General features: G+C 39.8%; 1 protein-coding gene across 1 annotated transcript in view; it reads left to right on the plus strand.

Annotated features, from left to right (window-relative positions):
- The window catches only part of dhcr24 (24-dehydrocholesterol reductase), a 44,526-nt gene that overhangs the window by 15,515 nt on the left and 10,515 nt on the right, over positions 1-18,496 (plus strand). The window contains exons 3-7 of the mRNA XM_060830536.1: positions 1,516-1,621; positions 3,600-3,718; positions 5,974-6,237; positions 13,245-13,388; positions 16,774-16,971. Coding sequence (XP_060686519.1) covers positions 1,516-1,621; positions 3,600-3,718; positions 5,974-6,237; positions 13,245-13,388; positions 16,774-16,971 — 831 coding nt within the window. The remainder of the gene's footprint in view (positions 1-1,515; positions 1,622-3,599; positions 3,719-5,973; positions 6,238-13,244; positions 13,389-16,773; positions 16,972-18,496) is intronic.

Consider the following 18,496-nt stretch of genomic DNA (forward strand, 5'->3'; position numbering starts at 1 on the left):
AACTGATTAGTTATCCCATCCTCTATCCATGATGATGTTGTGAAATAGCCATATATGCAATGCCTTGGTGGTAACAAATTGCTTTCCTAGTAATCGTGGTGTTCTGTTTTGATTTTATAAATAGGAATAGTGTTTGACCAATCTATTCAAATTGAACAGTGTAACCTGCAGGTTGTTGGGAGCCAATGGGTATATATTTAGGTTTTCAAAATACAATCATTAAGAAGTTTGTACATAACGTCACAGAAATCTATATAAGATTAGGATTCATGTTTTTCAGTCTAATAACCAGGCTGAGGAATGGTTCGCTGATAGAGTCAAAGTAAATAGATGCTTTTAGGCATGGCAAAGCACACTAGGGGAGTGCACAAGGAATAATGCTTTGACTTCTGCTATTTACAAGTAAAATTACTTGGATAAAAGGGACCAAATGTAATATGTCTAGGCTGGCTGTGCAAAGGTTGGTGTGAAAAATATGTAAAGAGGCAACAAAGGGATATAGACTGGCTAAATGAGGTGAAAGATGACAGATCAATCATCGAATTTGGAAGCATGAACTTCTCCACCTTGGCAGGAAAAATGGAAACAAGATTTTTTAAACAAGTCAGTGTTTGTGTTCAGGAAGATAACCTTGCAGGGACAAGAAGCTGTGGGATGAAAAATTGTGTTTTAGCTTTTATGGAGTTTTTAAGAGACTACAATATAAAAGTTAATAAGGTTTTCTGCAATTATCTAAGGGTACAGACATCAAAGTCCTACCAGACACATAGGGTTGCTTTGTCATTAGAGAGCGAGAGACACACACTAGTGGTGGTTTAATCTGAAGGTCACAATGCCTCCGGTGAGGGGAGAGGTTAAGGAGAGTCTTTTGTAGTAACCCCAGCTAGCATGAGAATTGAATCTACACTGCTGGCATCACTCTGTATTGTAAACCAGTCATCCAGCCAACTGAACTAAACCAACCCCCTTCATTTGGATTACCACGTACAGTTTTAGTCTCCTTACATAAGGATGTCTATGCCTTAGCTGCAGCGAAAAACGGCAGCTTTTGAGCCAGATATTAGCTATATTTATTGAAATTTGTAACAGGTTAAAATAAACCTGACTATCAGTTCTTAAGTGTGAACACATTAACATTAATTCAAAGTGTTCTATCTAATGCAAGATAGTGTCTTGAGCCACTGAATAGTAATAATGCATTGGCATGTGCGTGGGCATAAAGTGCATTATTTAACAATAAGGTTCATGGTCAGAAGTTGCATTGTCCCTGAAGGGGGAAAGCAGCGTTCACACAGATTTTCCCCGTCAACAATGGGAAAAGGGAAAGAAAGAGTAGAATACTGTTGTTGGTCAATCAGCTGAATGAATTTCAAATTACCCAATTTCCTTTTTCTTTTTAATTGCCTGGGCATCAACTTAGGCATAAAATTGCTCTTGTTAATGAACTATTATTCATTTCACCTGTGAATTGTTTGAAAGAAAGCAAATGCTGTTTTCACTGGTATTTCTTTGCAGGTTGTCCGTGTGGAACCATTGGTTAACATGGGTCAGGTGACAGCACTTCTGAATTCAATTGGCTGGACTCTTCCAGTGGTTCCAGAGTTGGATGATCTCACTGTGGGTGTGTAGTTTCCAAGTCAAAATAATATTGATAATGATTGTGAATTTGCACATTGTGAAAGCTTTACTGTTTGGTACTTGCGGTTTTCAAGGACGGGGTTGCCAAGTACGTTTTTCAGTTGAGATCTGCTAATGAATAATCAGCTTATTTTTGTATTCTTGTTGAAATTACATTTATTAAAATGTGGACCTAGTTGTAGTTAAATATGTGCACTGTCCAGTTATGGCATGTGGTTAGAACATATTTTGCCTTAAGTCTTTACTCCCCACAAATTGAATTAATACATCAATGATTTATGTTGGTGAGCTTGAGAAAATCTCTTACAGGTTGAGTTGGGTCTGTGGTGTTTGTCATGTCTGGGCTGTACACTTATTAATATATACTGTCTCTTGCTGAAATACTGGCCATTTTCTCCCAAGTACAATGCATGATGTCTACATTGCAGATATAATATACCTGCCTGATGGGCAAGTATAGGTTACACCTGCAGGTGTAACATCTGCAGAGACAAAGGCAGAAATGGAAATGGAAGCTGTGAATAATACTAGGGATAAATGAGAGTGCATTCCTGCATGAAGTTAGTTCTAAGTGAAGATGCCAGTATGGGGATGAAAGGGAAGACTAAGGTTGAGATGCCCCAGGTATACTTTGCATGGCCTTCAGGTGTATTCCTATTGCCACGACTTTTGGCCCCTAGCCATTCTGCCATGTCCCAACAGGTTCTCCTGTTGTGCTGACATCCTGTGAGCCTCCTGTTCATTTAAGTTCATATGGAGTTACTGATGTTATTGGCCTGTGACCTTTCCATGAAAAGGAGACCAGCAGCTAATTTGTTCAGATGCCCTTCCTGTGCCAGGTTGGTGAGGAACAATGTTGTAAGATGGAAATGCAACATGATTCCCAATTCCACCTTATACCACTCAATTATGTCCATCCACACTATTCCTGTCATGATTGGATTAGAGTTAATATAAGCCTTAAAATATTTATCACACTGTGTAGACAGACTTTTTTTTAATCCTGGGTTAAAGGGGAACTTCAAAAGTATTCTAAGAATTACTTCAAAAAAAAATTTGAAAGCTTTTCATTTCTAGATCTTTTTCCAATCATGTAAACTCCTACACAAAGAGAAAGATAGTGAGATATCAGCCATTTGGATTCTCCATCCTTGTTTAATGATAATACATAATGCTGCTGATTTAATTGAGTTATTGCACTGCTTGTTGGATCCCTGTGTTAACTGTTACATTCTTACAAATGGTACAACTATCCTCTACATGTAGGTGAAGGGTGTAAAAATGGACAGTGTGGCCCCTGAGAGAAAAAAAAATCACCATTTCAGCAATTAAGTGCAAGTGTAAAAGTCCATTGGGGATACTTAAAGGCCTCCACTTGCCGCTAGTCCAATTGGGTAAAGTAACTGCCCCTTGCCCTCACCTCTGAACCCCTCTTTCCATGACATCCATTTCTGCGATACCCAAAAGAAAACAGTACCTTTTCTGCATTTGTATCTGCTGGGTCTCCAACAATGACCTCTAGGATCCAGAAGCTGCCATCCTCTGGTTAGTAACTTCTGATGAGGTGGTACTTCACTCTAGAGGTTCATGATTCACTAAGAAGTTGACTGGTCAATTTCCCATTGGTGAGGGCATGAAGTCGGTTGCTCCTGAAACCATCTTCACCTTCATTTAGTGTATAGGCATTCCTTCATCAGTGTGAATTGATGATTAAAGGCCTTATTCCTAAAACAATTATTAGCACTTGATAACATGTTACAAACCATCAGTGATCAAAAATTAGCATGAGTGAAATGATTGTTGCTTCAAACACCTTTGGTTCAATTCAATTTCTTATATATTGCAGTAGCTTCCCAATATAGTTGATGTATTTCACCAGTTTGTGTAATTGGTCTTGTTGGTGTTTTAAAATACCTCTGAAATTTACTAAATTGAGTCTCTAAACAAGTATCTGTTTTCAGGTGGCCTCATCATGGGAACTGGTATTGAGTCTTCGTCCCATATTTATGGTTTATTCCAAAACATCTGTGTAGCTTATGAGTTGGTCCTAGCTGATGGGAGCTTCATTAGATGTACAGAGGTATGAAGTGACAGAGAATTTTTTACTTTCATGTCCAGGTATAACAATGTTTCTAAGTTATTTTTTGAAGTCTATTTTGATGGCAACTGAAATTGAAAGAGGTTGTTGTTCATTAGTAGTGCATACCCTTTTTCTTTCTCATTCATTTTTCTTCTGTTTCACTATTTTTAAAACAAAGGCCCTGAAAGATATCTTCGTTAGGAATTGACCTTTTTGTTTTTCAATTATTGTATCAGTTATCAACATCATGCACTTTTAATTTAGAATCCATTGGGTTTGATTTTCCTCAACCACCACACTCCCCCAGAATGAAGGTCAGTCAAAAGCCAAACTGTCCCAAAAGTCTGACCAATAGTCATGACACACTGTAGGTTGTTTAAGAGTGGCACTTTACTTGCTCAGTGGGTAGAAGTCCTGTCCTGAGAAGCCGCCAAGCAATCTGATTGACTGACTGGCAGCTCTGTCATTGTCAGAGCCGGTGCTCAGTAGTGGGCATGGCTGGCTCTACAGGAAGAAGCTCAAAGAAAATCATGGCTGCACCAGAGGTCCTTGATTTTAGAGCAGGAGGAAGTTTAGAGCCAGAGAGAGACTCAGGGTTTGGATTTTCTCAAGCAGGCATTGCAGAAAGAAAGTAAGATGACATGTTGATGGGGTCTGCTGGGCCTCCTTCCCATCTTGTCTCAGCTAGGCCATAATAAAATAGACTAGCCATTCCTTCCAACTGCCCACTCCAGACGTTTTATGTCTCGGCAGTATATTATCACCAGGCAAATATGCCTAAAAATTATCCATAATTATTCATTTAAATATAGGGATGGTCTGTTGATCTCAGCACTGTTCACATGGTATATCATGGGAATGAGCATGAAGGTGGTGATCCAATAACCCAGCCTACTTTGTGTGTGTGTGCGCGCGCGTGCGCACGCCTGCCTGCCACAATCGCACCCAGCGGGGCACATAAAATTCAGATCGACTGACTCGAATAATGTTTCTTATACTATTCTACTATATTGTTTGAATATAATTAAATCAAGCTCCTGTCTGTCATGGTAGTTTAAGTGGCTATTAAAGATTCTGTGCTCCAACTCAAAGAGAAAGGAATTATTTTGATGTCCTGGCTAGCTTTCCTTTCTTAACCAAAAGCAAATTGGGTCAATTTGTCAAAGTCCAGATGTTTATATAAATTTTCTGACATAAAATTGTCAAATAATGCAACACAGAAGGAGACCATTTGGCTTTTCAGCTATCAAACTAATCCTATACCCTTGATTTTTCTCCTGTAAATTTTTCACCTTTTAATTGTTTCTCCAAAATCCTTTTTAAAAATTACTATTCAATCTGTTTTAACTGCCATATCAACAGTCCATTTCAAATCATAATGAGTCACTGTGCACAAATGGCTTTGTTTTTTGCCCTTTATCTTTAAATTACACCGTTTGTTTATTGATCCTTCTGCCACTGGAAACTGATTGTCCATATATATTCCGAGCAAACTCCTTCATGATTTTGAACATTGTACCAAATCTCTACTTGGCCTTACTGCTGAGAAAAATTCCAGATTCAAAACAATTTTGTACCTCAGAATAAAGGGAATCAGATTTTTGGTCACCTCAGGGTATAAGTAAATGGACAGGAATTTGGAATTGAGTTTGAAAATCAGTCATGACCCTCTTGAATGGTGGAGCAAATTTGAGGGTACATGCTCCTCTACTGCCATTTCTAACTTTATTGAATGTGTAGTGATTTCAATATTTGGGAGCATTTCTCAATGTCTATCTAAATGCAAATGCATCTGCAATTTGTTTTTAAAATTTTTTAAATGATTGCTACAATGTTGTGTTTTTGGGGTCCCTGGTGTAGTACAGATGGTGTATGATAGCACTATTACATGGTGCTTGCACTAAATCACCCATCATTTCAGTTTCATTTGAGCCCCAACAGCAGGTATTTTTTCCAGTATCTCTGCGGTTACTAGCTGTTGAAGAACTGGCGCTCTTTGACTTCCCTTGTTGTACAAGGCACTATGATTAGAGTGATTACTGTGCTCAGTAGAGATTGAGATGAAATTCCGTCTCTCAACACTACCGGAATCTGTATAACTTTGAGGAGGCTAAATGTCTATAAAATTATTTGGTGGTACAGAACTTGAATATTTTTGTTAACTTTGGAGATGTGTTAACAAATGAGGATGCTAATCTTTCTGAAACATCTCTGACTACTGTACTAAAACAATACTTTCTCTCTCTTGTCCTCAGAAAGATAATCCAGACTTATTTTATGCTGTGCCTTGGTCATGTGGTACTCTTGGATTTCTTGTTGCAGCAGAGATCAAGATCATTCCTGCTAAGAAGTATGTGCGCCTGCAGTATCAGCCAGTGCAGGGCCTGAAGAAAATCTGTGAAACATTCAGTAGAGAATCCCAGAACAAAGAAAATCATTTTGTGGAGGGCCTTTTGTATTCACTAGATGAAGCTGTGGTCATGACTGGAGTGTTGACTGATCTGGCTGAACCAGATAAGGTAAATTGGGCTAACTAGAAACCAAAGAAAGGTGACTACACAACCCATCTTGCTTTTATTTAGATTAAAGTATAGAGCATGTTTTGAATATTTTCCTTCCTTTTTAACCATCTTTCCATATTAAGTCAACAATCTGTTCTGAGTTGGGCAACTAGGTATTCATAAAAACAAAAGTCAGATATATTTTTAACGATATTTATTCAGCATTTTCTGATTATTGCCTCCATGACTTCAATCACAGCATCGACAATATCAATGAGGGGGTTAGGTTCTTTTCCTGAGGTTTCATACACAAGATGTAATTCATACACACCAACTTCTGCAAACAGTTAAAATTTATTAACGCTTGTACAAGCTGGGTGACTCTGTTTGACCCTCTTTGCAGGCATGTGAAGTTGATTCAAAGTGAGGGTCTGAACAAAGAAAACACATCCCCTTTATATAGGTCAGTCGGTAATGCTTTCAGATACTCTGGCCACTCCCCCATAGTCACATGCGACTCAAGACAACCCGCAGCCTTTCCCTCTCAGTCACATTACCCCAGGTATAATGATAGGATGAGATCATCCTCTGAGATAATGTGCATGTAAATGCCCTAATCTTGGGGAATCATTATGCAGATGATTTCCTGACTCTGTGATTCCCAAAGACAATGTTGATATGATAGACCTAGCTTCAGGGGATGGCTAGAAAGCATTTCTGAAGAAAGAGATTGAATGATAGTTTAATTTGGTAGTAGTACGGGGAATAGTAGCAAATGACTGTTTAACTGGAATGGGAGCCATCCACATTCTTGAATGAATGTCATCCCTACCCATTCCTAGAATGTTCAGTCAGTGCAGTTTAACTCTTCGATATTAATTTAATCTTTTAATGTTACATTCCTCCCTTTTTATCATTCCGTGATAACCACCTAGATGGGACTACCACCTTCTTCATAAGAATCTTACTGCCAGTACTTAAGCAAGTTATTGACACACAACATGCAGTTATTATAACAACAAGAATTACTAGTCTGTGCAGTAAATAGAATTTGCAGAATCCTCCCATGTGCCAAAAAAAGTTCACCAATAAAGTTTTAAATCCACAGTACGTAATGACCACTCCACACCCTCCAAGTTGAGTGGAAATGAGCCAGTTCTCCAAAATCTCCTTCAGTAAAGTCTAACCTGAAAACCAAATTCATTTTGTCTTTCTATATCACTCCATGAAGATATCTGAATTCTTGGATAAGGGCAGGTAAATACATAACAAAACTGATGAGACTTCCATCCTTGCAGAGATGCTTCAGATGGAGGCACATCTGAGTATGCAGTGTAGCAGCAGGCTAGGTGAATGCAGCATTCTTTGCTTTTCTGCTCCCGCTCTGTTGTTAAGTGTATCAAAGCCAACTGGCTGTTTTGATGTTAGCTTGATCTGTGAACCTCCATATTCCTTGAATGATTAAAAGAGAAGGTAACACTCACGTGTAACATCCATAGGAAGGCCACTGACAAAAAGTGTACAGACTTCCTCTTCACTGTTGTTAACTTTTTCACTTTTTGTGCTCATGACGGGGGAGTTGATTGATTCCGTTAGATCAGGTTGTGAAAGGTTGGGTCATGGTCCAAAACGTGCTTTACCTGTGCATGGAGAAATTCTAGAGACGATTTTAGCTGCTGAAAATATCTTTGCATTTCCTGTCTCATTCTTTCCTTGCCAAGGTGGATATCAGTATGAAGACAGTCACACATTTAACAACACTAATTTGTGTCTGTCTATTTCAACATTCTCCATCATCTTGAAGTCTGTTACTCTGTTCGCTGTTTATGACATTATCAAGTTTTATACAATCCACAAACTTCTAAATTGTACTCCCTAAACAACTCGTCAATTATAATCAACAATCAGTGGTCCTCAAATCAAACCCTAGAGGGACCTCATTCAGAATATTCAAAAATTATTTTCCTTTAACAAATTCATACTTGGCTGTTAGGAAAAGTATTTCAAAAATCTGGAACAGCAAGAAATCAACAAAATGTTCCTGTGCTTTAGTTATTTAAGAGGCAGTTTCAGTTCAGATTTAGATCTCAAATACTCGTGGGAAACAAATGCAGAACATTTTAAAATATGTTCCCCAAATGAAACTTTCCAAATAAAACAGCAGCATTACAATGGCAATTTTGGTAGAGATCAACATTCTTTGAATTTGCAATATGAAGGGGGCCAATGAAGTCTTAACAACAATTGAAAGAATTTAAATAGCTTGGCTTCAAGTCCTAATATTCTCTAAAATCTTAACAAAACATCAAAATTAAAATGCACTCTTTTTGTGAGATTCTGCATTAAAAAACAGCATCGATATTATAATACCGTACTCTCATCTGGCTAAACCATGACCATTGACACAGTTTTTTTTAAACCGGCATTGTAGCATTCCAAACAACTCAGAGTCTCAAGGTAATCAATCAATTTGTTTTAAGGTTACAAGTTTGATAATTTTAAAAAGGAAATAACGCTGTACAATATTGCTGTAAAAACAAAATCTGCCCTATTACATAGCCCACAACACACATTAGATTAGATTACTTAGTGTGTAAACAGGCCCTTCGGCCTAACAAGTCCACACCGACCCGCCGAAGCGCAACCCACCCAGACCCATTCCCCTAATTTTACCCCTTCACCTAACACTACGGACAATTTAGCATGGCCAATTCACCTAACCTGCACATTTTTGGATTGTGGGAGGAAACCCACGCTGACACGGGGAGAATGTGCAAATTCCACAGAGTCACCTGAGGCAGGAATTGAACCCGGGTCTCTGGCGCTGTGAGGCAGCAGTGCTAACCACTGTGACACCGTGACACCCACAAACAAGGAATAACAGTTACTTAAAAGGATTTTCTGAACCAGTATTTTAGCAATCAAAATATTTAAATATCAAACACTCTCAGCATGGCACAATATACATTGAAACTTCCCTTTTCAACCCAAGCATTAGTACAACTTTGATTTCATTGTTTCTTGGGGTTTTTTTACATCCTCTCAATGAAATTACACCTGTAGAAAAGAGAAAACCCTCAGAGCAGACCACATGATGCCGCAGTCCAAGCCACACTTTTTCCCCCAAAAGAAAAACTCAGAGTCAAATCTGCAGCCCAGGAATTGAGATTCCCACAACACAAACCTAGACAAAGCTTCCATGGCAGTCAATGCACTTTACCTTCGAGATCCGAGAGGACCAGCTCCACATTCTCCCCTTTTCCCAGTGACGCGATGTTGCCCTAAAAGTACTTCTAAGGGGAGGTGTGGGGGACAAAGGCGATATCTTTAAGAAGTACCAAATTCTAACTTTTTTTTTAATTTTGGAGCCTCAAAACTCATGTCTGTGGAGGACTTTAAACTCCTTTTTCACTTTACTTCTCGTGGGGACCCTCACCCTTTTTAACTCTATGGACTCTAACCCTGATTTAACCCTGGTTCACACAAAGCAGCTCGGTGTGCAAATGTGCGAGTAACCTCAAAGATTCCATCACCACTGAGTCCCAGGAGATGTGGGGTCGACTGAGTTTTAAGTTGAGAGAGAGAGAGAGATCAGGGGAAGCTTACCTTTGTGAGCCTGTCCACCTGGAAGCTCCGTGTGTGTAGGAATTAAGTTCTTTTCCCGAGGTTTCGCACACGAGATGCAATTCGAGCACAACAACTTTGGCAACAGTTGAAGTTTATTAATACTTGTACAAGCTGGGTGACCCCCTTTGACCCTCTTCACAGGCGTGCGAAGTCAAGTCAAAGTGAGGCTCTGAACTAAGAAAACACATCCCCTTTACACAGGTCAGTTGGCAATGCTTATACATACTGTGGCCACTCTCCACAGTCACATTACCCCAGGTACAACGTTAGGATGAGATCATATAAATGTAAATGCCCTAATCTTGGGGAATTGTTATGCAGATGATTTCCTGACTAGGTAATTCCTTAAAACAATGTAGGTGTGATATCTTCAGCTTCAGGGGGTGGTTTGAAAGCATTACTGAATGAAAGAGATTGAATGATAGTTTAATTTGATAATACTAAGGGGAATAGTAGCAAATGACTGTCTAAATGAAGTGGGAGTCATCCACATTCTTGCATGTAAAATGTCCCCACCCACTCCCAGAATGTTCAGTCAGTGCAGTTTAACTTTTAATATTACAATGTCCCTTACTTCTCTCCAAGGCCCTCCTCCCTTACTTCTCTCCAAGGCCCCAAGGGATCCTTCCATATCCGCCACAAATTCACCTGCACCTCCACACACATCATCTGTTGCATCCGCTGCACCCGATGTGGCCTCCTCTACATTGGGGAGACGGGCCGCCTTCTTGCGGAACGTTTCAGAGAACACCTCTGGGACACCCGGACCAACCAACCAACCCAACCACCCCGTGGCTCAACACTTTAACTCCCCCTCCCACTCCACCAAGGACATGCAGGTCCTTGGACTCCTCCATCGCCAGACCATAACAACCAGTTGGAGGAAGAGCGCCTCATCTTCCGCCTGGGAACCCTCCAAACACAAGGGATGAACTCAGATTTCTCCAGTTTCCTCATTTCCCCTACCCCCACCTTGTCTCAGTCAAATCCCTCCAACTCAGCACCGCCTTCCTAACCTGCAGTCTTCTTCCTGACCTCTCCGCCCCCACCCCACTCTGGCCTATCACCTTCACCTTGACCTCCTTCCACCTATCACATCTCCATCGCCCCTCCCCCAAGTCCCTCCTCCCTACCTTTTATCTTAGCCTGCTGGACACACTTTCCTCATTCCTGACAAAGGGCTTATGCCTGAAAGGTCGAATTTCCTGTTCCTTGGATGCTGCCTGACCTGCTGTGCTTTTCCAGCAACACACTTTCAGCTATTACATTAATGTCCAAAGATATATTCCAATTTAATCTTTTAACATTACAAGGGGACATAGTGGTAGTAGTAATGCCACTGGATATGGTAATCTAAATTCCAGGCTGATATTTGGAGGGACTGGGTTAATATCTCACCATGGCAGATGATGACATTTGAATTCCTTAAAATCTGAAATTAAATAAAGTTAATGATTATCACGAAACCATTGTCAATTGTAATAAAAAACCATCTGGTACACTGATGTCCTTTTAAGAAGGGGAATCTGCTGTCCTTACCTGATCTGACCTACATGGGACTCGAGATCCATAGCAATGTGATTACCATACATACCCAAATAATAGTCAATTTGTTTTTACTTTTTGAAGTTAAGTTTAAGGGGTCGACTATTACATGAATACTACTTTTGAGGGGCTGAATTTCATGCCCATCAAAATTCATACGTATAATTAGCAAAAGCCCAACTGATCTCAATGAATAAAGAAAAATAAGCAACAAATTACTGTAATTCTGAAAACCCAGAGTGGAACACAACAGCCAGTGAACTGGAAGACTGGGAGTAGAGTGGAAAGCTGGAGTGGGAAATGATGGCTGGCACACTGATGCATGAACATTGCTCTGTTATCTATGAAGATCTAGGGTCAACTTTTACATTAGATATGTGGAAAATTCCAGGTTATTTCACCAAAAGTAGTGGGTTGACTATTACTCGAGTATAAGGTAAAATTCTGGATCAGTGGTGCTGGAAGAGCACAGCAGTCCAGGCAGCATCCAAGGAACAGGAAATTCGACGTTTCGGGCAAAAGCCCTTCATATGGTAACTTTTTTAACTGCCACCTGCAATGTCCAGTCAATTCTAGGTCACTTGGTGATGATCAGCAACTCCTGGCTTTGTTAGTGACACCCAGGCCCAATGCATAAATTTTATAAAAGGAATTTTAATTATCTTTAATGTCTTTTATCATTTGATTTCAGCAAAATTGCTTTTGCTTGGTCTCTCTCTCTCTCTTATTTTGCATTTCTAAAAATTGCTTATTATCTTCCTCGGCACCATTAACTTCTAAACTCTGTCAAGGATCTAGTCTTTACTGTTCCCCTTCCATATCTATATGCTGACTCTGAGCAGTGTCCTCTGTAGACTTGATCAGCTTCCATCAAATCTCATTTCAAATCTTTCCCTGTCTCTATGCTATCAGACAGCTTGTCCAGTATCGAGTCTTGGATGAGATAGTTTCCTTCAGTAATATATTGGGAAAACCATAATCCTGCACTCCAAACAAATAGTGTAGTTTCCCATTGATTTCATTCTATCCCCAGTTTTGGATCGAAGCATTCTATTTGCACTTTGGCACACCCTTTAACCCAGTTCCATATCCTCCAATTCCAATCCCATATCCTCCAAATACAAGGACTGTCTAGGTCCATCTCCATAATATTCTTGCTGCTGCTCCTGTTCTTGTACTGAATCCTTCAGTCAGCCATTGGCATCTCAAGATGACTTTGCTCATGTTCTCCTGGTTGCTTACCCATAATTCAAGTTTTGTAATTTAATCTAAGATACTGCTTGTCATATTCAAGCGTCCAAATGTCCCACAACCATCATTTCTGTTCTTGCTGACCTTGTGTGCAATTCTCCCAGAGTCACAATATAAAAATGCTTATCCTAATACCAGTAGCCTTTCCAATAAACTGCCGTCAAATAATTCCTCTGAGTCTCATCTCCAGTGCAACCCCTTCTCCCTTCATCACATCATTGGCAGATGTGCCTTTTTAGTCTTCCAAGCCATATGCTCTGAAATTTCCTTCCAAAGCTTTTTCTATCTTTACCTTCCCAACATCCTTAAAACCCAATCCTTAGATCAATCTTTTAGTCACACTGAACTAATATCTTCCTTTCTTGGTTTGGTGTCCATTTCTGTTTAATTACAGTGGTGTGAAGGATCTTGGGATGTATTTATTCATTTAAACATTTTGTATAAATTCAAGTTAATTAATGTTTCAGTTCAGTTTGAATGAACAATGGCAAATGAAACTGGAAACACACAATAATAACTGAACTTCGCAGTCTCTATTATTTAAGGTAAACCATTGCTGTTTATATTCAAACTTTAAAAAGATGTGCTCTGTTTTATTTTAGATAAATAGAATTGGCTATTATTATAAGCCATGGTTTTTTAAGCATGTGGAGAAATACCTCAGAGACACCCAGCATGCAGTGGAATATATCCCTCTCAGGCATTACTATCACCGTCACACTCGCAGCATTTTCTGGGAACTTCAGGTAATGAACATAGAAACTACCACCAGGTTTGTAGCTTCTTGTTGTCCCTGCCGCCACTATAGTTGCTATGATTCCAGAAAGATGCATATAGTAGATGCATTACCAGCTCAATTATCTATGTACCTGCACACCAAGATCCCGTCATTCCTCCACACTGCCAAGAATCCTGTCTTTAATCCTGTACTCAACTTTCAAGTTTGATCTTCCAAAATGCATCACTTCGCATTTGTCCAGGTTGAACTCCATCTGCCACCTCTCAGCCCATCTCTGCGTCCTGTCAATGTCACGCTGCAGCCTACAACAATCCTAAATACTGTCAACGACACCTCCAACCTTTGTGTCGTCTGCAAACTTTCTGACCCATCCTTCAATCTCCTCATCCAAGTCATTAATAAAAATTACAAAGAGTAGAGGCCCAAGAACAGAGCCCTGTGGAACATCACTCACCACTGACTTCCAGGCAGAATACTTTCCTTCCACTACCACTCGTTGTCTTCTGTCGACCAGCCAATTCTATATCCAGACAGCTAAATTTCCCTGTATCTCATTCCTCCTGACCTTCTGAATGACCCTACCATGGGAAACCTTCTCAAAAGCCTTGCTGAAGTCCATATAACCACATCCACAGCTCAACCCTCATCAACTTGTCTAGTAACATCCTCAAAGAACTCAGTAAGATTTGTGAGGCATGACCTGCCCCTCACAAAGCTGTACTGACTGCGTTTAATCCAGCCATGCTCTTCCCGATGTCATAAATCCTATCCCTCAGAATCCTTTCTAACACCTTGCCGACGACAGAAATGAGACTGACTGGTCTGTAATTGCCAGGGATTTCCCTATTTCCTTTCTTGAAGGGAGAAATTACATTTGCCTCCCTCCAGTCCTCAGGTATGACTGCAGTGGAGAGCGAGGATGCAAAGATCTTCGCAAGCGGCGAAGCAATCACATTTCTCACTTCCCCAAGCAGCCGAGGACAAATCTGGTCTGGCCCTGGTGACTTGTCAATCTTAATGTTTGTCAAAATTTTCAGCACATCAGCTTCCTCAATCTCTCTTCATTCCAGCATGCTTACCTGCTCCTCCAATGATTTAATTCACTACAAGGTCCTTTTCTTTAGTTTAAAAAACTCATTTAGGGCTTCCCCTATCTCCTCAGACTCTATACGCAAGTTCCCTATGCTATCCCTGATTGGCCCTACTCTTTCTTTGATCGTTCTCTTATTACTCACATACGTGTAAAATGCCTTTGGATTCTCCCTAATCCTACCAACCAAGCCTTTATCGTGCCCCCTCCTGACTCTCCTCAGACCATGTTTGAGCTCCTTCCTCGCCTGCCTGTAATCCTCTACAGCTGAGCAAGAGCCTTGCTTCCTCCACCTTACATAAGCTGCCTTCTTTCTTTTGACACGAAGCTCCTCCGCTCTCGTCATCCAAGGTTCCTTTATCTTACCCCTTCTTGCCTGTCTCAGAGGAACACGTTTATGCTTCACTCGCAACAACTGTTCCTTAAACAGTTTCCACATGTCTATAGTGCCCTTTCCATGGAACAATTGCTCCCAGTCCATGCTTCCCAACTCACGTCTGATTGCATCATAGTTTCCTTTTCCCCAATTAAATATCCTCCCATTGTGCCTGCTTCTCTCCTTCTCCATAGCTCTGTAGAATGTGAGGCAGTTGTGGTCACTATCACCAAAATGTTCTCTCACCGCAAGATCTGACACCTGCCCCAGCTCATTGCCGAGCACCAAATCCAAAATGGCCTCTCCCCTCGTTGGCCTGTCAACGTACTGAGTTAGGAAACCCTCCTGAACACACCTTACAAAAACAGCTCCTTCAAAACCATCTGTTCAAAGGAGGTTCCAATCAATATTTGTTAATTATTTCACAGCCATAGGATTTTTAAAGCTGATATATCATGATTCCTATGTCATAGACTTTAAATTACAAATTTTATTTTAAAGTTGCCAAGGAGCATTAGCTGTACGTACAGCTTTTGTACAGCTGGTAATTTAATCTGGGTGTAATTCACTCATTTTGTATAATTGAGGAATGAATTATAGTCTCATCGTTTGAAAGCTGTGATTTTATGATTAATGCAGTTCTTCTCTTAACCATTAAATTATTTAACTGGTATTTAGAAATTATTTAACAAATTATATAACAGGAAAATTTGAAATGATATTAATTAATGGCAAGTAATTGTAAGCATGTGTTGTTAGCTTAATATTTTATTTTGTGAACTGTACAGATTAGAGACTCTGAAAGGAAAGGAAGGAGCTGGATTCCAAAGTATATTCTAACTCCAACTTCTGGTTTTAAAAGTCTTACTTTCTTGTTGTTTTATGTTGAAATTAGATTCTGACCACAACAATTGCCATTGTCTTATTGAAGTTAACTGATCTGCAGACAAGCTGCTAAAGCTAACCTATAGGTCAATTAAACTACTGAATTTCAAGTTTGAAATCTTGTGAATTTCAAGTCAGTTTGTTTTCCTACAAACCAGATACAATTCTATTTGTAATCTCTAAGGAATCCACCAGGCTAAACGTTCTAACTGTGAATAACGATGAGCATGTTGTAAAATACAAAGATCCCCGTGTCAATGTATTGTGGCAAAATCAAATCTATATTGGCAAAATTCATAGTTAGCTTAATTTGCTGTGCCTCCAAACTAATGTATTTAATAAAGGAGAGAAAAAAGGGAAGCATAAATAAGTTTCCAGAAATTGACAATACAGGAACTTTGTCCCTTCTAATGAAGGTCTAGCATCCAAAATGGGAGCCTGACATCTTTTGTCAGATGATAATGGTTCTGTTATGTATTTTCAACATTTGCTACTTCTGCAATTTTCAAGTATTTGCCTTTTTTTTAATGTATGTGGAATAATTTTGATGTGAAATGCACTAAATGAATTATTTAATGACAATCTGCATTATGTGCATCTTGTGCTATTAAATATGAAGGGCCATTTTTGTATGTATAATATTTCATAAGGAGAAAGTAAGAACTGCAGATGCTGGAGATCAGAGTTGAAAAGTGTGGTGCTGGTAAAACTCAGCAAGTCTGACAGTATCTGAGGAGCAGAAGGATCGACACTTTGGGCATACAACTTATGAAAGGCTCATGCCCGAAACGTCACTTTTCCCGCTCCTCGGATGCTTTCTGAGCTGCTGTACTTTTCCAGCACCATACTTTTCAACTAATATTTGATAAGTACATAAAATTTCACATGTATTCCATCTATTAAATCGAGGGACAAACCAAAACTTTTGGGACATTTGTCAAAGCCTCAGAAGTAATAACTTAGTCACATGTTTCTAGTATAAAAGTGCAGCAAATGGTTATGATGATTAATATTTTATATCCAACCCCTTTTCAACTTAAGGATATCATTCCATTTGGCAATAATCCACTCTTCCGCTATATTTTCGGCTGGATGGTCCCTCCAAAGATTTCATTGCTAAAACTAACACAAGGAGAAACAATCCGTAAGCTATACGAGCAGCACCATGTGGTCCAAGACATGTTAGTACCAATGAAGAGTCTGGAGAAGTTGATTCTCTTTCTCCACAGTGAGATCAAGGTATGGGAATCAGTACAAAAACAGCATTTAAATTGAACTAAGTACCTTGTAATGCTCATCATGCTTCTTCTAAATACTTTTTTTTAGTTTAGTGTTTTGGTTTTAAGAAGGCAAAAATAAGCACGTAGAATCAGTAGGCTTTTTTTTAGTTTCTGATTTGTGACCACCACTGACAAGAACAACATTCGTTGTCTATCTATAATTGCGTTTGAGAGGTGGTAGTGCACTGCCTCTTGAACTGTGGCATTGATTTAGGTGTGTGCACAGTGCAATAGCTTGGGAGTTCTTGGATTTAGGCCTAGAGATAGTGAAGGAATGGTGATTATAGCTCCAAGTCAGGTGGCCTTTGCCTTTATAGTGGGAGAAGTTGCTGGTTTGCATGTTGTTGTTGAAGAGTATCAAGGACCCCAGCAGAATTGGAATCAATGGGAATCAGTCTGCAGGGACTCTCAACTGATCAGAATTGTACCAGCAAAAGGAAAATTGTTGTGGATATTGGAGGTTTATCCTATCAGTACTGGGCCACCGCATCAGGAACTCCTCTAGGGTGTGTCCTGGGCTCAACCAACTTCAGCTGTTATAAGGTCAGAGAAATGCAATCTTCAACATGTATCCCCAATTGCATCACTCCTGACACCCTAAATACTGTAGCAATCCATGTGCATATGCAGCAAGACCTGAATACCTTTCAGGCTTGGGCTGATACGTGACAAGGAACATTTGCACCATATAAGTGCCAGTCAGTGATCATCTCCCGAGAAGAGAATCAAACCATTGCCCAAGACACCATGGCTGAATCCCACACCCAATAGCTTGGACTTGCTATGGACCAGAAATTTAACTGAGTCACCCATACAAATATGATGACTTCAGGAGCAGGTCAAATGCTGGGAATCTGCAGCAAATAGCTCACTTTCTATCTCCTCAAAATATTTATGATATCTGCAAGGCACTAACTGCATACCTGAATGAATGCAGCTCCAATAACATTTAAGAAGCATAACATCATCCAGGACTAAGCACCTCAATTATCACTTGCAACATTCACTTTCTTCATCACTAACGTACAGCATAAGATGCGTTGCAGTTACTCACTAAGGCTCCTTTGACAGCATTCGTAACCAATATCATCCAGAAGGACAAGGGTTGCAGTTGCATTGAAACATTGTAACCTGCAAATTCCCCTCCAAGATACACACAGTAAGGACTCAGAACTATATCACCATTCCTTCATTTTTATTATTTTAAAATCCTGGAACTCATTCACAGAACGTGGTGAGAGACACATTAGGCATGGGCAATAAATACTAATCTTAAAAAGCAAAAGTGAAATTTGTATTTGGGCCATACTGCTGTCATTGTGTGCTGATGCTGGAGGTAGTGAATATTTAAGTTGGTGTCGCAGTTGGGTGATTGACTTGATTAGATTACTTACAGTGTGGAAACAGGCCCTTCGGCCCAACAAGTCCACACTGACCCGCAACCCACCCATACCCCTACATATACCCCTTACCTAACACTACAG

Source organism: Hemiscyllium ocellatum, chromosome 9 (genome assembly GCF_020745735.1).
Source record: "Hemiscyllium ocellatum isolate sHemOce1 chromosome 9, sHemOce1.pat.X.cur, whole genome shotgun sequence".
Lineage (NCBI taxonomy): Eukaryota > Metazoa > Chordata > Chondrichthyes > Orectolobiformes > Hemiscylliidae > Hemiscyllium > Hemiscyllium ocellatum.